The 17264-nt window shown below is 33.6% G+C and overlaps 1 protein-coding gene across 15 annotated transcripts in view; it reads right to left on the reverse strand.

Moving 5' to 3' along the window:
* Positions 1-17264, reverse strand: part of CEP128 (centrosomal protein 128) — a 127548-nt gene that overhangs the window by 55194 nt on the left and 55090 nt on the right. For 10 of the 15 annotated variants that reach the window (XM_083839759.1, XM_083839768.1, XM_083839769.1 and 7 more), the window contains 3 exons: positions 16947-17123; positions 13971-14030; positions 9110-9302 (listed from right to left, as the gene is read on the reverse strand). In XM_083839759.1, coding sequence (XP_083695885.1) covers positions 9110-9302; positions 13971-14030; positions 16947-17123 — 430 coding nt within the window. Of the gene's footprint in view, positions 1-4800; positions 5230-9109; positions 9303-13970; positions 14031-16946; positions 17124-17264 lie in introns of those variants that run through there. The other 5 variants (XM_083839763.1, XM_083839762.1, XM_083839764.1 and 2 more) reach the window with 5 other exon arrangements.

Consider the following 17264-nt stretch of genomic DNA (forward strand, 5'->3'; position numbering starts at 1 on the left):
ATCTGAAGACAAAAGCTGTTGAACTTATCAATGAACTACACTGAACTACAGGAGTTTTGTTATATTAAAAATCGTACATGCTCAGCAAGTTTGTTTTCATTTCTGCTCAAATTTCCAACATGATTCACCTGTCTTTTAGATGAAAATGACTTGACTATGGCAATAGGTGGGAGGACCACAGAACCCTTGGTTCAGATTCATTTCCTGTAAGACAGTGTATTATTTAATTAAAACAAGCATCTTATCATATATCAGTTTCCTGGGAATGTTATTTCTACCTAATGAAGACTGAGTGACATATAGCATATTTCTGTTATGTAACTTTCAGGAAATTATTCAAGACAAGTTTGAAAGCACCTATATTTCTTTTTTAATAGTTGTAAATCAATGATACTTGTTATATTATTTCTTCAGTACTGAAGAGTATGACCTGAAAACCTGATGAAGCCTTCCAGAATAACACGATTTCTAATCAAGCTGTACAGCTGCTTACAAGATTCTCTTTTTCATGTAGTGTTAAAGCAGCATTACTGTATCCCTGTGATGATACACACTCTTATGCCATCAATTCAACAGCTGGAGGGGTAAAAAGCACAATATAGCAGTTCTTAGAACACCAGCTCTTTAGCCTGGTTTAAAGAAAGAATAATTCACAACAGGAAAAAGAGAGGATTAAATAATATATTCTACCTATTTAATATGCATTAAATCCACATTCCCCACGTTACTTTTGTTAATTTTGATTTAGGTTCCAGTATATATAAGTAAAATTAAGAGGTAAAACTAATGATTTTAGCATCTTAATGTCCATTACAAACTCAGCAATTTAATATTTAAAGGACACATCATGCTTCTTAAACTATAAACCTGTACATGAGTTTCAAACAAGCATTTAAAGTATGTGATTGAGAAACAAAAAATCAAAAGAAATCTTAAAACATCTCAGCTACAGTTTGATCCCATGTCTTACCTTCACTTTTTCACAATGGCAGCCATATTTTTATGATTGCATAAAAACATAATGGCAAATAAAAACAGTTGCATAAAATATTAAATAGTTAGAGCAGTGGATATCCAGACTGTTATTTCCAGATTTTCAATACAAAGAAACACAGAATAAGATTTCCAAATGATTTAGGTTTACTTCCATTCCTCTAAGACTCTGAATGCAGGTTCATTTTGGCAAAGTTTAAAATAACTTAGAAGTCCTCCCTCCTCCTTCCCCCATCACATTAAAAAAACCAAACATTACTTAAAGGGCAAGAACACTATTAAGAAGAAATTAATTATTTGAATAGTAATTGTATTTCAACTTAATGCATTTTCAAGCTCACCATAAAAAATATGGAGAGTTTCTCTGAAACCCTTCTGATTCTTTCCTTTATGAATGCTTAGAAAGACTTTTCTTTACCTGATGGTACCATTCACTAGTCGATAAGGAATGACATTAAAACACTATGTGATGTTTCTTGTTGCCACAGAAAAAATTGTGTTGTCATACAAGGACAATATGAGATAACAAGGAAAAAAATAAAACTAATGGGAAAGAAACAAGGCTGAAAACAAGGTTAAAAGGTAAATAAACAGTATATGCACTTCTCTATTCAGAAACAGTGGTTCATAAGAGAAAGATTTTGCAGTATTTTTATTTTCACTGATATTCTACTATTTTCTACTTTTACTTTTCTCAGCTTAAGCAACAGAGATTGTTCATTGTCAATATATTTGCACTGAATGGACTGCATGCATACAGTCTATATTTTGAATTGCTTATACTTTCTGCTTTAGTGTTCCACGTTTAAACAAAAATTAGACTTACTGACTTCAAAAAGACAATAATAATAATTTGAAGGACAAAATTTTGTCCAAGCAAAGTTTTATCTAAATTTAGAATCTGCTTTAAGATAATAGCCTCTTTGAATCTCCATCTTCCACTGCAATTAAATCAAAAATCATCCTGGCTGGACATAAATAAATAAATGTAATCCCAAAACATTAAAATGGATGCTTTGCTTCAGAGACCATTTAAATTATTCAAAATCATTGTAAATATAACTTGATCTTCACAGATGATGAAACTAGTAGCTAACTGTATGATTAACACAGATGACATTGCCACTTACAAGCAGCCAAAAATGTAAGAGTCTCTTCTGAAATTCTATTTTCTATGCTCAAATCTAAGACAATGCGTAGAAAAAATAATTCTTGTGACTCTGGATTATAGTGAATGTAATTAGAATGAGAACAGAATGAATAGTTAACATAAAGCATAAATGCATAAATCATAACACCTGACTTGCCTGGTATAGTTTTATGCATGTGACAAAACCATGCAACATAAACCTATCCTAATTCAGGACTACAATCATTATACTTCCTAGGCCTTACTTAATAAGTATAATTTGGATCAGAACAATTCTAAAAATGCAGTACTTTAGATGTGAATATAGACTGTACATGCTAAAAAGTCATACAGAATATGCCTGACATCACCTGGGACATTACATAAAGTGTTTGCATTACATAAAGAGTGTTTGCAGAATATTTATACTATGTCTTTGTGATAAATTGCATCAGTATAAGGTCTGCGTATTAGAGCAATTCACCAGCTCTACTTACATCACTATTGCTTCACTAACTTTACTTTATAAAAAAATAGACAGAGCCTTGCCAACCATATCAGGCCTCATTTTGCTAAACAAAGTCTCTTTGTTGACCATACATGTCTTTATTGAGTAACAGTGTATTATCCTGAAACAAAAGAGTTATGCAAACAGAATAACAATTTTCTTTTTCCTATGCCATATCTAACTTCTATATATTTCATTACATTCCAAGATTGATTTTCTTGGAAGGACTGTGTTCCAAAATTTCTTTATATCATTTATATCTATTCATACCTTTCCTCTCTGTACTCATTCCCATAGTATACATGAGCCTTAGTGTAACACGATAATAGTATTGTTGTATGGAAGAGGTTACATATTTATTTGTGTAATATCTGTTACTTAAAATCACATACTCTTAACACCTTTAAATAAACAGTTATGCCAATATTACATTACCTGTAACATTTTAAAGGGAATTAGGCAATAACAGAAAAGGATCACTGCAGCTTAATGTTGCTTTTTCTTTTAATCAGCAACTTGAACAACACTATGCATACAGGATTAGCTGTCAAGAGACTAAATTTGAGATTATAAATACTCCAGCACACTGACAAATATGGATAAAGTTAGTGAAAGCTCACAAAGCAAAGATGGCAAGATCACAAAAGAAGAGAGAAAGCTATCCATCTGAGCTAAGGCTAGCAAAATACATTGCTAAAAACATTCATAATCAGAAATTAAGAATTTCAGACAAACAAAATGAGAATAAATTACAATCGTGTATACATAAATAATAGTTTAGAAGGAATGAATGAAGATGGTGAAAGATTTAAGGAGTTTGGGTATGTTTTCCAAGGAAGATAATGTTCTGCCCTTGATGAACACATAAAACTAATACATTCTTTTGACTAAACCAACCAGTAACTGAAGCAGATCTAAGTCTGTAAAACCAATGGATGCTCCAAGGCTCAAATATCAGCTCTAACCAATTTGGTATGTTAAGCTTTTCACACTACCTAAACTAGTTAGATCATATAAATTTGGGTAAACAAAATAAATTTGGGTCAAGTTTTGGGTGTGATTCATGAAGACAGCATTTTTCCTACCTACAAACATTTCTCTGTTATAACAATAAGATCCCTGTAGCTTGAACTAATTTCGAAATACAGTTGTAAGAACACCTCCCCATACTCAGTCATCCCACAAGTCAAATGAAAGTTAGATAGGAAAACAGAATTTATATATTGTCTTTCCTCAGACACTTTCAACTTTGTTAAAATACTGAATACCTAGTGCAATGCTCTTAAAAATGAATTTGAACTGAGTTTGAACTCCTAATCAATAAGAGAAAACTAAGAAAATTTAATTTCTGTCCAATTATTCATTTATTCATAGAAATCATGTTAAGTGGGATGCTAGATAAATAACTTTAGTTAACTGTATCCAAACGGCAAACCCACTAACTTGAAAACAGTATGCATATCACCTTCAGTTCTTAGGTATTCAGAAATATTGCTGGTCCTCTGAATTTCTCAGCTCTCCAAGATGGTATGATCATCAAGACAGGAGGACAACCAAAGCCAATCTCAATACATCACCACAGAGCTATGGAACTTAGGGTACTCAGCAAACACTCTTGAGATTCTATACTACATTATTGTATTTTCCTTCATTTACTATTTTCCTTTTCAGGAACCTTGCTTTTATTTGTCAGGATTATAATATTTAGACGGTCAGTTTAAATAATAACGCTTCTACAGAATCATGGAATGGTTTGGATTGGAAGGGAGCTTAAAGATCATCAAGTTCCAATCCCCCCTGCCATGGGCAGGGACACCTTCCACTAGAACAGGTTGCTCACCATGACCCAGCAATGTGCACTTGCAGCCCAGAAAGCCAACCATACCCTGGGCTGCATCAAAAGAAGTGTGGCCAGCAGGTCAAGGGAGGGGATTCTCCCCCTCTCTTGTGAGACCCCCCCTGGAATACTGTGTTCAGCTCTGGGGTCCCCAGCACAACAAGGACACAGAAGTATTAGAACGAGTCCAGAGGAGAGCCAAGAGAACGATCGAAGGGCCAACGCACCTCTCCTATGAGGACAGGCTGAGGGAGTTGGGGTGGTTCAGCCTGGAGAAGAGAAAGCTGCAGGGAGACTTCATTGCAGCCTTCCGGTACCTAAAGAGGGCCACCAAAAGCCTAAAATCAAGAAAGCTCCTAGGTATTTGCATATGCTTCAGTGAAGAAAGGAAAAGGCAAAAGACTATGTATTTAAAATAGTTTTAAGAGACTTATTAAAGTTCATAAAACTTCCTGAATCATGTTTGTCAATAAAGCAGTTTAAATAATCATCCTACCTACTGTATGTCCACAATAAATCTCTTTTTATTTCCCATGAAATCAAACACAAACAAGCTGTAATATAAGATCCATAGAACGAAACATCAACAAATTATTTTTTCAGGTACACAATTTGTCTTGTTTTTATAATTTTTTATTTAAATTCATGAAGTATTTTTTGACTACATTAAGTACTCAGACAAGTGTTTTGTGTTACGCTGTTAGTAGAGGCATTCAACCACATCCATGGATATTCACAGAGTTGGTCTTGTAAACTTTTCATCTAAAATTGAAATCATTCCAAATGCAGAAGAGAATAGTTTTAGCCATTTGCACAAAATATGACTGAAAATCCATTTTATTAAGAGGTACTGTCAACTATACTTTGGTATCCAAAATGAAAAGAGTGGGGTGGCCTTCTTAACAATTAGAGAAAATCCATTCTGCCTTCATTTGCTTTATTCCTGCATCTGGGATTTACCCATGTCACCACTGATTGTCTTTATGTTCTGTAAGAATGATTTCATCCATTATTTTATCTTCAAGCAACAAAAGTCAAACAACATCCTGTCTCCTTCATTTGGATTCTCTATCACTGTTGCATTGTTTTCTCCTTTCAGCTTAACATCTTTTCTATGCTATTAGTAGTGTTCTCCTTTTCCTTTGGGAAAATATCTTTTCCAATTTTCTTTTCCAAGTCACTTATACATTAAACTATTAACAAGTTTACATTCTATTAGTTGCATCACAGTTAAAAACTGGGCTTTTATGTAAGAGTATTTGCCATTTAAATAGCCATAATTTGTCCTGGAACATTATATAAAGGGGAAGAAAATTATAAACATTTAAATGCATCACTTTATGAATAAATTCAAAATTGGTATAAATAATGGTACAAAGAAATTATAAATTTAACTTCCTTCTTTGGCACCAGGTAAAAGCAATTAAGCAATCCCATGATCCACTTTCTCTGTGTATTAACAAAGCCAACGAATTTTCTAAGGCTTCAAGTGTTATCATCATATTCCTTACTCTCTATACTAAGCTAACTGATGAAGAAAAGTGAGTACACAGAGATCTATAAAACAGTATTAAATAACCCCTTCACTAACTACCCATCTGTCCCTCAGAGTAGCACGTTCATTAATCTAATTTATAGTTCTTATATTTAATTATTTCCTACACGGTCCCACATAGGAAGGGAAGGCTATACAGGCTACGTACTATGGCATGCTATGTGTTCCGCTACAGTTATCAGCTAGTTGGTAACTACCAGCTGTCTTACCAAATGAAAGAAATACCAGGATGCTGGGCTTAGATTACCTGTAGTAAATCTCTGTCATTTTATTTCCATGTTTCTAATTATTCATTCTATAAAAGTTTGTTCTAAAGCCTTGAATACTATTAAGAGTGGAGGACCCACTGTTGGAAAGCCTGTGACACCACAGCATCTAAAGCTAAATAAATTCATTGCTACAAGGCAAAATTGTATCTTCACCTGCATCCATGAAACCTGTCGCCTATGAGACCTAATCAAATTAGAATGTGATTAATCAAATTTTCACTCATGAAGACTATGCTTAATTGTGTACATAATTAATTAGCTTTGTAGATGGAACTGCCTGCCTTCTTTCTCCAATCCTCCAACACTGTTTTTGCAGCATTGTCCAAAAAACAAAACAAACCACAAAATCAACATTTTAGAACTTAAAAAAAAAAATCATACACAACCTGGTTTCAAATTACATCTCTAGAAAACAAGTGTAATGAATTAATAAAGTGCTTGGTATGTACCTGCAAACCAACCTACATATTCTTGACCATTTCGCTATAAACAAAATTACCAAACTTATAACACTCCATCACTAATTTAAGTAAGAAATTTTTTAAAAATCTTTTAGGAATACTTCTAAGTGAAGACTGCGAGGGGTATGTTTTGGGAAAATCTATCAATAGTAGTCAAAGCTAGTTAGTTCATCTGATCTCTCCTCAGTTCAGACTTGATTAGCAGTTTCTGGATCATCAACACCCTTTCAGCTCGACCACAGTATTGGCAATGCTTTGCAAGAGTAGAAGTTATAACTATAGCAACGTATGTGGCTACTTAAAACTGAAGCCTTTGATTGTTGCTCCAAGTATGTCAGCTGGTATTCCTGGTTCCCAATATTTTTATCTTTGGTTGCTAACCTCAAATTGGCTGTAAAGCTAATGCTGAGCTGCAGGGTCTGCATCCTGTGACCTTTCAGAAAACTATTTCTTATACTGTATTTGTTGGAATTTTAAAGCATGTTTACTGTTTTGTGTTACATAGGAAACTAATGACTATGTAACTGCATTTTAAAAAGTATTACTTCCTTTTTCTTAGCTACTTATAACCAGCATGTTCCTATAGAAGTAAACAGAAAAAAACATTTTTTCTTAAAATTACAAAAATTATCACGTCAAGTAATGTGCAAATGTGCATGTAATTGTGCATATTTGTAGGGAACAAATGAATGCTCTTTACAAATAAAAGGCATAAGATTATATACTATCTTTTGTGCTCTGTGAATAGATGATTAATTTTCACCACTCTTTTCCATATAATATTTAGCCATAACTTTGCCTATAGCTTGAAATTAAAATGCAGGCTGAGAATTTTTGAGAAAGCCTGAACCAGATCAGATATAATAGAATTAAAAACTAAGTAAGTTTTGCTTTATGTTCCTATGCACTTAAATTAAAAATGGTGAATAAGGCCTCAGGGAGATCAGCTTAGCAGATAATTACTCACTATTAATATACCAGGGTCTTGGTGCTATCATTTTAATCAAATAAAGGATAAAAATAGAAATGTTCAAGCCTGAAAGATCAAAGCATGTTCTCTTTCAATGTTCTTTATAAGTGGAGGTAGAAAATCCTGACAGGATCTTACTGTTCTTGTAAAACAAATAATCTGTATTGTTCTACGAAATATTTACGATAACACTTTGCTTTTATTTGTTATTGCTAATGTTGTTTTGTTATTGTTTTACTTTTGTTACAATATTTCACAAAACATTTTTAATAATAAAGTCAGCCACCAGAAGCTATAACTAAACTTAAAAGCTTTCTCTCATCTAATCTGAGTCTACATCAAATCTAAATACAAAATGACTAACCAAACAATTAAAATATAGTACTTACTCTGTCTGACAATAATTGGCCCATAATTATCAGTACTGAGTCTTGAATGAAAGCCAGAACAAAGTTTTTAAAGAAAACATATGAAAAGAACACCTTATAGGTAATGTGTTCTGCTAAAACTGAGGGAATAGAATCAAATGAAAGATTTATTCAGGTACGAAATAGGTTTAGATCTTGAGATATTCAAATACTAGTCTAAAATATTGCACAAAGACACAAAATAGATGACAAGTCAGTCCTATTTATAGACTATATCAACTCATAAGGCATGTTAATAGTTCTCAAGGTTTATCTACATGATAACTTTCAGTAGAAGTACTTTATTCTCCTCCATAGGTCAGGTTAGCTCCATCCATTTGTAGATGTCAAAATACAGTCTTCTCACCATGTAGCCCTTCATTTTTCAGGCTTAGTTAGATCCTCTATCAAAAATTTGTATGAAAGAGGTGGAACCAAAGAATCTACTTCAATATGGAAATTATGATGACTATAAAATCATTCATTTTAATCAGATCCAAAGCTTGTCTTACTCCATTTGACAACACAGAAGAAAGGATTGGAAAAAAATTCTTTGTACATACGATGGAAGCAAAAGAGAGTAACTGCAAAGGACTATGAAGTGCTTTGGGCTCTTTCATTCTGACAGATAAAAGCAGCATTACCAGTGCTGCCTCAGAAGTTTCTGTAACTTCTCCCTAGGTCATGGAATGTCTCAGGCAGTACAACTGAAAAATAACTGCTGCATCCACTGCCTATGTTGCATTGTATTATTCAGCCTGTATTGGGTTGAAATGCAGTTGTTGACCAAAAAATAAAAGGCAAATGTAACAAATAGAAAACAAACAAAAAATAATTGGGTTTTTTTTGGTTATCACTAGCAAGTCACCAAATCAGAGTTTGCAATAATTAGTTGATAAAATACATCTGAATGCATAGGAATTATAACTATTATTTTTTAAAATCGTTCTTTCATTAACAAAAGGGAAGCAGCAACATACCTCTCTTCTCTCTGTGAACTTCTTCCAAAAGTCGTTCTTGCTTTTTTATCTGTTTAAAGAGAGACTGATGTTCAGACTCCTTCATCTGTGTAAAGTGCTTAAGCTGTTCTCGGCTCTGCAATAAGTAGCATCGCAGCTTTTTTTCCTTACTTTCTCTCTCCTTCACCTCCTCACACAGCCACTGAAGTTTAGTCTACATTAAAAAATTGGGACAATAAAAGAATTCTAATAAAAATATTAGGACATAAATGTTAATTGAGCAAATTACCTTTGGAATTACAGCTTATTTATTTATAGCCATTACTGCATAACAATAATAAAAGGGAACATTAGGATATATTACAAGGATGTATCTTGAGCCTTGAAGAATCTCTAAAGAGATATATTTTGGCTGATAACTGTATGTGAAGATGAAATACACAGATTTTATTTTTTTAATCAGGAGCAAGAATTTGCTGGTGTGGGTAAGGAAATTCAAATTTAATTAGGGTATGTATATAGACACCAAGAGGTACTCCCTCCTTTCCCAGCTGCATTAAAAATTAAATGACATCAATCCCTTCAGGTCAGCAAAAGACAACATTTAAGGTTCATATAGAGGAAAAAGAAAAGAGAGCTTATAGATAAGATAGATAATGGTCAGGGTGAATCTAAAAGCAATAGAAGACCATGTATAAATACATAAATGGCCCAACTCTTTGATCAGAAAAGGGCAAACTTAAATAATATATTGCTCTGGACTCAGAAGAACATAAAAAGTTATCCTTATCTTTTACCTGTAGAACTTAAGACACACAAAAAATGAGACATATTCTTCTCTCTGGTAACCAGTAAATAGGACCCATGGGAATGGCATGAAACTGCAACTAAGGAGGTTCAGACCGAATACTGAGAAAAGGTTCTTCACTGAGAGGGTGGCTGGACACTGGAACAGGCTTGCCAGGGAAGTGGCCACACCAGCAAGCCTGATGGAGCTCAAGAAGTGTTTGGACAACACTCTCAGATACACGGTTTGATTTTTGGGTGATCCTGGTTGGAGCCAGGAGCTGGACTTTATCCTTGTGAGTCCCTTCCAACACAGGGTATTTTATTATTCTATTATATTCAAATTATTAACTATAGACCTACATTACTTTCTTTCCATACTAGGAAACAAATTTTTCCCCTAAATTTTTTCAAATTCATGCAACTTGAAAATACATGTAACAGATCTGAACAGTACAAGACAGTAGAGGAGATTCAGCATACAGTCACATGGACAATGTACTCCTGAAAGTGTGGCAGTCAGCAGCATCATGAATAGTGATGCATATTTTCCCCTTAAAAATTTATGCCTAAAAGTACTTGCAAGATCTACACAACTTTTATGAACGGGGAGAGGGTATAAGGCACAGAAGATGGAAATGGGCAGGATCATTAGCACTATCAACTGGATGAGATGCTGATTTATCATCAGAGGACTTGAGAGAACAAGTCACCGCTGAAAGAACTCAAACACTTACTTCTTCATCTATGAGACTGAATGCTTATTGTGTAACCTTTATTCAAAGTGTTCTCACTCTCTTTCTTGCTGACTAAATTTCTGTTACCATCAAAGAATCAGTCAAATCAACCAAGACAGAATTGGAGTTTCAAATCTCATACACAGAGTAGGCGGGGTGTATCAGGATCCATTCAAAACAGCCAGCATCTCCTCTAGTTAATGACTGGCTCTGCTCTGGTACCTCCGTTTCCATGTCGCATTTACATTCTATATATTTCAAAAGTCCCAGAATGTACCATGTTATATTAACTCCTACTGGGAAGATGTTTTGCTTTTTGTCAAATTCAGCCACTTAAGAAAACAGGAGAAAGAGTCAAACAAAACTCAGAATTTGAGGACAGAGAAGCAATGACTAGCATGACATTTATGTACAAATGCTGGTTATAAGCTACTGGCAACAATTATTTGATTTGAAGTCAAACTGATTGACCTTTCTATGTCAGTAAAAGCCTATAGGTTTGAAAGTGCTCTGCAATGTAAATTTGTTAATTGGTTAGATGAAGTGTTGATCAGTAAAAAAGAAATCTTCCTTCTGTCTTAGATAAACATTCTTTTTAGATAATACCAAAATACAGTAATCATAATAAAATATACTGTCATCTCTAATTTCTATCCTGATTTTAGCAGTGAAATATTAACACAATTTCTTTTTGATAAAAAGAACTTTTTTTCTTTATATCAAAGTTTTCTTTTTGATTTCCAGAACTCAAAAAAAAAAAAAAAGAGGGGGGGAGGGGGCAGGGCAGAGGAGCAGTTTAAGAGGAATGAGGAAGAAGACAAAATCTGCAGAAATTCTAAAGGCAAGCTAACCTGAGTAAAGGGAAATGTGCAAGTAGTATGGTGAAACGTAACACAGCAAACATTTTGAAAGTAAGGGTATCCCATAAAGACAAAATCCTTTTTTTCACTTGTTCTGCTTCCAAACCTCATACTGAAACCTAGGAATCCTGCCAGGAACTGATATACTATATCCTAAATTCATCGCCAATTCATATGTCTTTAAAATACATGAAGAATCTTTCCAAAGAATGAGTTGGAGCTACCTAATTTCAAACATTAGTTCTAAAAAAGGCACTGCAGGACATTAAATATCTCACAGCTCTAATCCCCTTTTTTTGTAATGTAACATACCACAGACAATAATAGAGCATCTTATAGCTGGTGTTCCCATACCTTCTGTGGCAGTAAGTACTGTATCTGAAACACCTGTTGTCGAGAATAAGCCTTTACCACAAATTCTTAGTATAATCTCTGCAGAAATACACAATGAGATTCCTCCATAATGAATTGCAATTATCATACTGGGATATTATAAATATGGGATTTTCTTCTGTAATTTTTACAGTGTACTTCTACATTTTAAAAAGCCAGAAATTCGTATCAGAATTCCTATTTTCAATCAGTAAAAAATATTAGTTCACAAACATGAGGAAATTAATGAACTTTCTGAAAGGCTAAATAATCTTTTATTTTAGACCAAAACTTCATATTATTTCTCAGAACAGTAGTAACCTTAGAACTTCCAAAGATTCTTAATTTAGACTTGATTTCATTTAAAGAACATAATGGAAACAAAAGGCATCAGAAAAAAAAAAGTTTAACTTTGACATGGATCAGGAGCTGTCATAACTGCAGAAGGGAGCATCTCTCCTCCCCAGCTATTTAAATTAATCTCTTTAAAGCTGCAGGTTTTGGTACTGCAAAAGTACAGCACTTTTCTAAAGTGGTAGTTGTTATAGCCTCAATGCACAAGCAGTATTCCCTCACACAAACTGAAATTTCTACAACACTATTAATATACTCTACAGTTCGTTCCCATAAACTTTTCTTCAGTGGAAGCACTCAGCACTAGAAACATACACAGCACTTAAGGTTGATGTGGAAAATGTTACGAAAAATGCAGGGACCAAAATGCATATTTAACACTAAAGTTCAGAAGTTGTGTCTCAAAAACATTTGCATGTGAAGCAAGTTTTTTCCTTCTATTGACTGCAGTAGCTGAGAGGAAAGTCAAAAGACAGAAGAGAAGAAAACCAACTCTTAAAAAGGGATGATTTGTAAATACTTCTAACTACAGAAGTATCTGAAAAAGTGTGCACAATAATTATACTACAGAAAAAAAATCAGTACTGAGGCCATTATTATTACATACAAATTTTGCCACTCCTTGGACATGATGTAAACAATTTCACTTTTAGGAATTTAGGAGAAAATCAAAAGACTTCAGGTTTTGAATACCTATCAGCAGTTGCAATAACCCAGAAATAGAAATGTGGTTAACTATTATGGCAAGATATTCCCAGATTCACATTATTTTTTTTTCATTTTTAATGAATACTTTCACTGCTTATTTCAACCAATAAAAGAAAGGGTGACACCAAGTTTTTCATTCATTCTAGACTTTCCTATGGTAGCTAAAGAAACGTACATGAGAAATGCATGCAAATAATTATTAGTTGTACTTTAAAAGGTCTTTTTAATATGTCATTGTCACTTTTTAAAGTAATGAAAATGCTTTCTGCGTAACATTTCTTTTTTGATTCATTTTATCTTTGTTATTTATACTGGCAATCTTTCTTGGTCTACAATAAACCATACATCAACAATAACCTCATGGTTCTTACATGGAGACAGTTGCAACTTCTCCTTAAGTTAATTCTCCTGTGGCAGTCCACATGAAGAAGAAATTTTCATGTATTCCACTAAGCTTAGTCCTTTTAAAAGATACTGGAAGTGAGTCTGTGTGTGTGTACTGGGGGGAAAGGAGGGAAGCAGCAGAATGAAAAACAATGGTTTTAAGTTACTAGTCATCATTACTGAGAAGTTTTGAAGCGTGTATGCACCTGCATTATAGAATTCAGAAGCTTTAAGCAACGGTGGAAGGAAAGATCATTTTCCAGAAATCCAATCTAAAAACCTTTTGATTCAATAAAAAACAGCCTTATTTCAAATTATTACTTGCCTTATTATATATCATCCTGTAAAACAGTTGACTACATTCTCATGTTTTTCTTGTCTCAAAATAATTTATACAGTGGGAAATTCAGATCTAAAGGCTATCACTGCAGATACTTCAATGCACTTTTTTGGTATAATTGCTATTTATTTGCCTATAGAGATATTTATTTCTTGTTGATAGGAAAATCTATAAAATTATTTTATCAGTTGAAATAGTCTGATAATATCATAACTGCTTCCAAAGGAATGGTTTTGTGTTTCTTCCCCTTTAACTACCTTTTCAAACACACTTTCTACTGAATGATTATGAATGTTGGATATTACATTATTCAGTAAGATTTCAAAAGACTTGACTATTACCTTTGTTTCTGCTAACCAGCGATGAGGATCATTCAGCACCGTTGGTGTAAGTGATATTGCCTATGGAGTAGTGAGGGAGAAAGAAATATGCATAAAAAGGGTATTAGACACAAAAAGGAGAAACACTTTCCAGCTTACTGAAAAATCATCAACTAAATATTCTCTGCTAAAAAAAACAGTTTGGAAATCATATCTGTAAAATGGTTTAATAGAACTGTAACTATAAATTAGCCACAATTAAAAGCAAAATAAACAAACTCATTGACTTCTTTCTGCCTCAAGGTGTATAGTCTCAGTTTGAACCTATGTGTGTTTTTTTTTTTGAAAAAATTATAACATTTCCAACTTAACAGCAATTCAATTGTATAAACCAAACAGTATAAACCAAAAGTAGCATAACCAATTGTTAGTCATTGAATTGTTACCAGTATATCTACAGAAATGCTACATGCAGCATGGTAAATGACTGGTCACAAAGTGAAAAAGGGCAAACCACAAAAATCTTAAAATATTTATGTTTCACGGTGATGGCCTTAGTGTTTTCATGAAAAAGAAATCACTTGCTTGGAATATTTCATAGGTATAAAAAGAAAAATTATAAATTTAACTAAGTTGATAAAAAAAGAAGAAACTTGCACTGGCATACTTCATTAATGCTCCAAACAACAAGAAAATGTGATATGCCTTTTTTCTGCAAAGTGAATGTTGTTAAATGTTTCCAAAAAGGTACTATTACACGTTTTCTATATTACTTACTAAAAAAGTGGTGATAATGGATTTTTTTCATTGTTGTAGTTTGCAGATAAGGGAAAAAATGTCTTATACACATCTCTCTCAATTGAAACCTATTTAAAATGAAGCTGACTATTAACCTTATGTCTAGCTCATACTTTATCTTATCTGGCCCTATCTCATGATTGCCTTGTGCCTTTCTCTAATTCAAGCAGGATTTTTTTGTTTGGTTGTTGGGTTTGTTTGGTTGTTTTTTAGGCTTTTTCCCCCATTTGTTTTTTAGCACATTTTGAAATTCAGTGTGTATTTATGTACTTTTTGGACCAGGGCTGATAATTTTTATAACAAGCATATTTCTTTAACAGGTATTTACAAGGGCTTTATTAAACACCAAGACCAAAGAAGCCTAAGAAGTACCAGTTGATTACAGACTTCCATGTTTTATATGAAAATTATCACCACAGAAGGACACAGCTGAAAAAAAGAAAGATTTATCAGGCATGTTGACCACAACGAAAACAATGCATAACCACCACTTGTGACTTCCATGGCAGCAAACATGATTCTTTGCCACAACATTCAAACAAGGAAATATACAGTTCATAGTTTAAGCATGACTGGTGTAGTTATTCCAAGTGTAAGATTTCTTATAACAAGAATACTGGTTGGAAAAGTAAATCTGAGCAATATATGTAGAATTATTTATATTCTTTGTTTAGAACACCAGTATATGGTGATTTTAAAAATTCCTAAATTCCGGTTTATTTTAATTCAGGGAAGATTAAGCCAGGTGTTTATTTTACAAGTGTTTATCCACTCCTTCACTGCTCACCTCAGTTGCAGTGGCAAATCCTCCCTGAAGTAAAGAACTTGTCTGAAACCTTGACAATAACTAAGTACTGGGGAGAGGAACAAAGGGAATTTCTCACCTTTTTTTTTTCCTAATTTATTTCTCAGACCAGACACCACAAAGCTGTGTAACATTTCTATTCACATGTCTAGTCAAAAATTCAATTTCAAATCTTTTAAGTTTGCCAATAAGGCAAATAGGGGCATATAAAAGGCAATAATGAAACTAGATAAATTATGAGAATTATGAAAAAAGGAACAGCAAAGCTTTATCCAGAAAACAAAAAGTCTGCAGGAGGTGGGAAGCAAGTCCAAAAAGGCATGGTCTGATGTTCAAGAATATATCAGATCACAAAGGCTTAGTAAGTAATAACAGATCTATAAGGACACAGAGGAGAAAGCTTGTTTGTCAACTAGAAAGATAAACTTCAGATAGAAAACAAAAAAATATTAAAAAGATAATGGATTTTCAGTGTCAATGCAGAAAAATGTCTATTTCAAAGGCAGCCCAGCCAAGTGACCATGGACACCAGATCAGAAAGCATGCTCTGATTAAATGGCAAGACAAGAACGGGGTAATCTGAGTGTACTCTACGGTTACAGCCAAAACCAGTAGGTCACATGTTGCAAGTGACCATAATGCCAATGGGTACAGGAATAGTCTGAGTAGGACTATCCATTTTTATTCTCAACTATGTATAATGTTAATTCAAGAGGATCAGTCAAATATTGCACCCGGAGGAAGAAAAAGAGGGTTCTGTACCTTGGAAAATGCTCAGGGGAAAAAAGTTAATGGGAGAAAAGGGTTGCAGGAAAATATGTGAAACAGAGTGGAAAAAAAAGTACAGCAAGTTAAAAGTTTGTTGAAAATCAGAGCTTGAGTTTTGGAAACAAGGACCTGCTCCACAAAATGGAGGATATAAACTCTTTTCACTTCCAACATTTAATTCTCTACATTAAAAAAAAAAAAAAAAAAAAAAAAGGTATCTAAATTAATTTTAAGGGGGTTTTGTTTGGTTGGTTTGTTGGTTTTTTTTGTTAGGCCTTTCTGGGTGACTTTCCTGTAAGGACGATATCTAGGAAAACCTGTCCCGAAACTCTGGCTGACAGAAAGTGATTTTAGACAAGCACACAATGAGAACTATTGCTCACAAAAAGAATGTAATTCACAGAATGTAATTCACAGTAATGAATAACACATGGACAGATCTTCACAGTATCTCATTCTAATACCTAGTAACCTGTACCTACATCAGCTAAATATCCCTAATCCTACTGTCCCTAAATTATCTACACCAAATGGGTGATATGTGATAACAGTGCACACAAATTCTGCTACAATCACCCATTAAGAAAACAACAAAATCTGCAGCATAGTTAAAAACTTAGAATTACTTTGAATTTCTCCATGGAATCCCGAGAAAAAATTTCACAAGCAGCATCAATTTCACTTCCTATCATGGTGAGAATGGATTTCTGTTCCATTTCTAAGTGATGCAGTTGATCCTTAAACTGCAATCTGACTTCATCCATCCTTCTCAAATGATCTTCTTCATAACTGATCTGTTTATTCTGCAGTCAAAGGTGAAAAAAAAACAAATTGTTGCATTAATATCATAACATGCATAAATAGCAATATATCTTTCAAACTTATAATCACACTGTACTCAGGCACTGAGTTCAGTTCTTTGCCATGGAATATAATACATTCTC

This window comes from Anser anser (genome assembly GCF_964211835.1).
Source record: "Anser anser genome assembly, chromosome: 5".
In the NCBI taxonomy this organism is placed as follows: domain Eukaryota; kingdom Metazoa; phylum Chordata; class Aves; order Anseriformes; family Anatidae; genus Anser; species Anser anser.